General features: G+C 52.5%; 1 protein-coding gene across 1 annotated transcript in view; it reads right to left on the reverse strand.

Annotated features, from left to right (window-relative positions):
- LOC108801584 (oocyte zinc finger protein XlCOF7.1-like) overlaps positions 1 to 6,678 on the reverse strand; it is a gene marked incomplete at its 5' end in the record, with an annotated part of 65,728 nt that extends 59,050 nt beyond the window's left edge. The window contains one exon of the mRNA XM_018573476.1: positions 5,589 to 6,678. Coding sequence (XP_018428978.1) covers positions 5,589 to 6,678 — 1,090 coding nt within the window. The remainder of the gene's footprint in view (positions 1 to 5,588) is intronic.
- Between the last annotated feature and the right edge of the window lie 376 nt (positions 6,679 to 7,054).

A 7,054-nucleotide genomic window follows, 5' to 3' on the forward strand; every position in this document is an offset into this window, starting at 1 on the left:
GATCGGAGATTGATTTTGTATTGGTTTATATCGGAGAATATTACGCACATCGAAGACCAAGATCTCCATCCGTCTACGGCAACTTTTTGTGTTTTTGGCTAATTTTTGATTGTTTTTGTACCTTTTTGAGTACAGATCTATGATTGTCCCCAAATGTTTATGTTCACTTCCTGGTGACTGAGTCTCCACCTCTCCTGGAAGTCCGACCCAACCATTACCTAGTCCATTGGTAAAATGATACTTTCTGAGGTCAGTTTTGAACGTTCCTCCTGTTGGTTTGAGGTCATCTCCTCGTGTTCTTGGTGTTCCATACTGAAGATCCCGTCCTCCTAAACCTTCTTCACAACCTTCATGTATCTATAGGTTCCAGTCATGTCCATCCTTTCCCTTCTTTTCTCCAGACTGGACATATTGAGTTCCTGCAGTCTTTCCTGATATGTGAGGAACTCAACTCAGACTCGGGAACTCAACGTAGGGATGGTGGGAACCCCTCATAATGGGCACAGCGGGTGTACAGACCCGGGAACGCAGCACAGGGAAGGTGGGAGCTCATCATAATGAGCACAGCGGGTGTACAGACCCGGGAACTCAGCACAGGGAAGGTGGGAGCTCCTCATAATGGGCACAGCGGGGGTACAGACCCGGGAACGCAGCACAGGGAAGGTGGGAGCTCCTCATAATGGGCACAGCGGGGGTACAGACCCGGGAACGCAGCACAGGGAAGGTGGGAGCTCCTCATAATGGGCACAGCGGGGGTACAGACCCGGGAACGCAGCACAGGGAAGGTGGGAGCTCCTCATAATGGGCACAGCGGGGGTACAGACCCGGGAACGCAGCACAGGGAAGGTGGGAGCTCCTCATAATGGGCACAGCGGGGGTACAGACCCGGGAACGCAGCACAGGGAAGGTGGGAGCTCCTCATAATGGGCACAGCGGGGGTACAGACCCGGGAACGCAGCACAGGGAAGGTGGGAGCTCCTCATAATGGGCACAGCGGGGGTACAGACCCGGGAACGCAGCACAGGGAAGGTGGGAGCTCCTCATAATGGGCACAGCGGGGGTACAGACCCGGGAACGCAGCACAGGGAAGGTGGGAGCTCCTCATAATGGGCACAGCGGGGGTACAGACCCGGGAACGCAGCACAGGGAAGGTGGGAGCTCCTCATAATGGGCACAGCGGGGGTACAGACCCGGGAACGCAGCACAGGGAAGGTGGGAGCTCCTCATAATGGGCACAGCGGGGGTACAGACCCGGGAACGCAGCACAGGGAAGGTGGGAGCTCCTCATAATGGGCACAGCGGGGGTACAGACCCGGGAACGCAGCACAGGGAAGGTGGGAGCTCCTCATAATGGGCACAGCGGGGGTACAGACCCGGGAACGCAGCACAGGGAAGGTGGGAGCTCCTCATAATGGGCACAGCGGGGGTACAGACCCGGGAACGCAGCACAGGGAAGGTGGGAGCTCCTCATAATGGGCACAGCGGGGGTACAGACCCGGGAACGCAGCACAGGGAAGGTGGGAGCTCCTCATAATGGGCACAGCGGGGGTACAGACCCGGGAACGCAGCACAGGGAAGGTGGGAGCTCCTCATAATGGGCACAGCGGGGGTACAGACCCGGGAACGCAGCACAGGGAAGGTGGGAGCTCCTCATAATGGGCACAGCGGGGGTACAGACCCGGGAACTCAGCACAGGGATGGTGGGAGCTCCTCATAATGGGCACTTGGACAGTTGGAGCTGTGTGGTGACAGACTGAGGAGAGGACATCTTCTGCTTTGTGGTGATGGAGATCTCAACGTAATGGCTATTTGGTGTCCCCGGGGGGCTCTGAGGTCAGGGTAACAGTTGGTGGAGCTCTGGTCCTAGCTCTAGTATGAACTTTAGTCTAAGGAGGCAGCTCTCCATCTTCAAAGGTATCCCATTGGTCCAAAAAAAGTGTAGGCATCACAATAAGATATTATCGCCAAAACATGTTTAAAAAAACATCCAACGCGTTTCGGTATGGTCGGTATGGTGCACCTACCTGCATCCTAGCAACCAATGACACTGTGTGCCCCAGCCACTAGCATCCTAGCAACCAATGCTTCTTTGAGACCCAGCCACTATCTCCCAACCAACCAATAACACTGTGAGGCCCAGATGCTATTTTCCTAGCAACTAGCGGGTTGCACAGCCTCATTGGTTGGTAGGACAAAGGCAGTTCCAACATGACGATCTATGATGCTGTGGGGCCGCCACTGTCTTAGCAAGCCAATGGCACTGGTGGCCACACAGCTTCATTGGTCGCTGTGGTGCACCCACCTGCATCCTAGCAACCAGTGACAATATGCAGTCCAGCCGCTAGCATCCTAGCAACCAATGATTCTTTGAGACCCAGCCACTAGCGTCCTGGCAACCGATGATTCTTTGAGACCCAGCTACTAGCGTCCTAGCATCCAATGACTCTTTGAGGCCCAGCCACTAGCATCCTAGCAACCAATGATTATTTGAGACCCAGCTACTAGCGTCCTAGCATCCAATGACTCTTTGAGGCCCAGCCACTAGCGTCCTAGCAACCAATGATTATTTGAGACCCAGACACTAGCGTCCTAGCAACCAATGATTCTTTGAGACCCAGCCAATAGCATCCTAGCAACCAATGATTATTTGAGACTCATTTACTAGTGTCCTAGCAACCAATGATTCTTTGAGACCCAGCCACTAGTGACCTAGCAACCAATGATTCTTTGAGACCCAGCCACTAGCGCCCTAGCAACCAATGATTCTTTGAGACCCAGCCACTAGCATCCTAGCAACCAATGACTCTTTGAGGCCCAGAGACCAGCGTCCTAGCAACCAATGACTCTTTGAGACCCAGACACTAGCGTCCAAGCAACCAATCGTAGGGAACTGTTCTTGTATACACCTTCTGTGGTTTTGTTTACATTAATGTTCAGCCACTACCATAGAGTTCTGTTACAAACAGATTCTTCCTTTTTCATAGAATATGCTTCCTGTCCCTGCTAAAAGGTTAGGAAACCCCATAGTAAGATATATATATATTTCTCAGATGTATGAGAGTTAAGGTCACCTGACCAGGTCTCATCAGGTGACTCTTCTGTTGCAGAGCACACTTGCAGTTTTATTATTTAAAGGAACACAGTGCCCCCTTTTTGCTTTGGAATTACTTAGCTTGTGTCAGCTTAGGGAACAGTAGGGATGCACCGATACCGGTATTTTGGTACCGATAGTTTTTTTCCGGTACTCGCCGATACCAAATATCGAGTACCGGAAGTCCCATTTCAGGAGGCCAGGTGGCCGCGTACCGGAAGTCCCATTTCAGGAGGCCAGGTGGCCGCGTACCGGAAGTCCCATTTCAGGAGGCCAGGTGGCCGCGTACCGGAAGTCCCATTTCAGGAGGCCAGGTGGCCGCGTACCGGAAGTCCCATTTCAGGAGGCCAGGTGGCCGCGTACCGGAAGTTGCATTACACGTAGGGCATACATGCAGCATTACACGCAGGGCATACACGCAGCATTACACGCAGCATTACACAAACACATTTGCTCATATTAATCAATACATTTGTGTGTCCAAACTGTATAGATCCTGTGGCACAGTAGGGGTTAATCACTGCTCTAACTTCTGCAGAGTTTACTCACAGTGACAGGAGAAAGCTCGGGTTTCAGAGACACGGGTTGCCGGGGGAACACTGACGCTGACACTCTCCGGGAAAGAAAACTTGCACTGAGCATGTGCAGGCAGCCATGACACTTCCTCTAGTCAGCTCTGCGCTCTGAGGAGGAGCTGCTGATCCGATGATCTATGGCTGGACCAGCAGCCGCTTCTGTCGGTGACAGTGCCAGACACGATAGCTTCATTTCCACTCGCCCCCACGCAATTTTCACTCGCAATTTGCGAGGGGGCGAGTGGAAATTTTGAGCCCTGTACCCGGGTATAGGCCCCATTCTTATAGGACATATCAGCGTTGTATTTGTCATTCCTGAATGTTGGTGCTCGGATTGTATGTAATATTATCTGTTTATTCTATATAAAGTTTGCATTGTTTACATTTTGGTGTGCTGACAACCAATGATACTTTAGGACCCAGCCACTAGTGTCCTAGCAACCAATGATTCTTTGAGCCCCAGCCACTAGCGTCCTAGCAACCAATGATTCTTTAAGACTCAGCCACTAGCGTCCTAGCAACCAATGATTCTTTAAGACTCAGCCACTAGCGTCCTAGCAACCAATGATTCTTTAAGACTCAGCCACTAGCGTCCTAGCAACCAATGATTCTTTAAGACTCAGCCACTAGCGTCCTAGCAACCAATGATTCTTTAAGACTCAGCCACTAGCGTCCTAGCAACCAATGATTCTTTAAGACTCAGCCACTAGCGTCCTAGCAACCAATGATTCTTTAAGACTCAGCCACTAGCGTCCTAGCAACCAATGATTCTTTAAGACTCAGCCACTAGCGTCCTAGCAACCAATGATTCTTTAAGACTCAGCCACTAGCGTCCTAGCAACCAATGATTCTTTAAGACTCAGCCACTAGCGTCCTAGCAACCAATGATTCTTTAAGACTCAGCCACTAGCGTCCTAGCAACAGATGATTCTTTGAGGCCCAGCCTCTAGCGTCCTAGCAACCAATGATTCTTTAAGACTCAGCCACTAGCGTCCTAGCAACAGATGATTCTTTGAGACCCAGCCACTAGCGCCCTAGCAACCAATGATTCTTTGAGACCCAGCCACTAGCGTCCTAGCAACCAATGTTTCTTTGAGGCCCAGCCACTAGAGTCCTAGCAACCAATGATTCTTTGAGACCCAGCCACTAGCATCCTAGCAACCAATGATGCTGTGATGTCCAGATGCTATCACCCTAGCAACTATCGCCTTGCACAGCATCATTGGTTGCTAGGATACAGGTCTGGCTTGCTTGGACGTTTGCCAAACCCAGGCCAGATCGCTCGTCTCTACTGGAGAACTGACCAGGGGTGTCAGGGGTAAGCTTACTTCCCGAGCCTGTAAGTTGTGGGTGGCGGCAGCTCATGTGTATGTAGCGTGTGCCTGGATTGGGAGGATGTTGGGCTAAACTGATTACTTACCAGCTCGCTGGTAAGTTTTCCACATGGACAACAATACCTTGTTCAACCTTTCCCCCTCACTCCTTTCTCACCTTCCTTCTACCTTTTACAGAAACATATGAAAATAAATACAAATGTCCTCCTCACAACGTATAGACCTTCAGGGGTTTCCGAAGATTGGCCTTCTTGGACAAACACTTTCCACTCTGAAACACTTTCCACACTCGGAATAGTTGAGTGGCCTCCCCCCGTACGGATCCTGCGATGGTTCAGGAAAAAAAGCTTTCTAGGTAAAGCCTTTCCCACTCCTTGAAAGACTGCTTATTAGTGGAAGATAAAAGACGGCGTTGTCGGGCCAGATCCGGCAAGTTCCCAGGTATATGGCCGTGTCTTCTTATACACAACCTCCTGGTCTCTATTACAATAAAACACGATAATGTGAAGGAAGGGACGGGGATGACAAACTTTATTTAGATCTGATGATAAAATGAGACGATTTGCAGTCTCCTTCCTGCAGCGTCACTTGTGATGACCCCTCAGGTGATAATAGAGGTTCGAATTCTGTGAGAACAACTTCCCGCACACGGGGCAGGAGAACGGCTTTTCCCCGGTGTGGAGCCGCTGGTGGCTGACGAGGTGAGCTTTGCGCGCGAACGCTTTCCCGCACTCTGAACAGGCGAAGGGCTGCTCCCCGGTGTGGACCACTTTGTGATACAGGAGACCGGACCGGCGGGAGAAGCTCTTCCCGCACTCGGAGCACACGTGCGGCTGCTCGCCGGTGTGCGTCCTCTGGTGGATGATGAGCCAGGCCTTCTGGGCGAAGCGCTGGCCGCACTCCGGGCAGGAGAACGGCTGCTCGCCCGTGTGAGTCCGCAGGTGGTTGGCCAGCCATATCTTCCGCGAGAAGCTCCTCCCGCACTCGGTGCACGGGTACGGCTGCTGGCCGGTGTGCGTCACCCGGTGTTTGATGAGGTTGGACTGGTGCGTGAAATGTTTGCCGCACTCCGAGCACTGGTACGGCTTTTCGCCCGTGTGGACGACCTGGTGCGCGCCCAGGTTGGTGGTATTCGAGAAGCGTTTCCCGCACACGGAACACGGGAAGGGTTTTTCTCCCGTGTGGACCCGAAGATGGCGGGTGAGCTGCTCCTTGTACAGGAACCGCTTCCCGCACTCGGGGCAGGGGAAGGGCCGCTCGTCTGTGTGGATCTTCTGGTGTTTGAGAAGGTCCAGTTCCCGGGTAAAGCCTTTGCCGCATTCCTGACACGAAAAGGGACGGTCAACCGCGTGCACCTTCCTGTGCTTGACGAGGTGCGACCTCAGGGTGAAACGCCTCCCGCAGTCCAGGCACTCGTACGGCTTCTCGCCGCTGTGAATCCTGAGGTGGTTGACGAGCTCAAACTTCCTCTTGAAACGTTTCCCGCACACAGAACAGAGGCACTTCTTACCGCCGTCCTTGTCTGCGGTCGTTGCTTCATCAGGGAGGCCGTCCGAGAAAGACTCCTCGTGATTGGAGGGGAGAGGAGAGGAGGCCGGGTGAACAGGGACTTCCTCTGTTGGTTCACTTTTGGTGGCATCGCAGTCCTCTGACCGCGTCCCAGTACTGAGTCTGCCCGCTGGAAGAGACAGAGATATCCGACAATCATCATTCAATACATCACTATAACTCTCCTCTCCTGAGTACTCTGCTGGAGGACTCTGCTCTGCTGGAGGACTCTGCTCCTTCCTCTATAACTCTCCTCTCCTGAGATACTCTGCTCTGCTGGAGGACTCTGCTCCTTCCTCTATAACTCTCCTCTCCTGATATACTCTGCTCTGCTGGAGGACTCTGCTCCTTCCTCTATAACTCTCCTCTCCTGATATACTCTGCTCTGCTGGAGGACTCTTCTCCTTCCTCTGTAACTCTCCTCTCCTGATATACTCTGCTCTGCTGGAGGACTCTGCTGGAGGACTTCCTCTATAACTCTCCTCTCCTATAATACTCTGCTCTGC

The sequence above is a fragment of the Nanorana parkeri genome, unplaced genomic scaffold (genome assembly GCF_000935625.1).
Source record: "Nanorana parkeri isolate BGI_ZX_2015 unplaced genomic scaffold, ASM93562v1 scaffold2394, whole genome shotgun sequence".
Classification (NCBI taxonomy): domain Eukaryota; kingdom Metazoa; phylum Chordata; class Amphibia; order Anura; family Dicroglossidae; genus Nanorana; species Nanorana parkeri.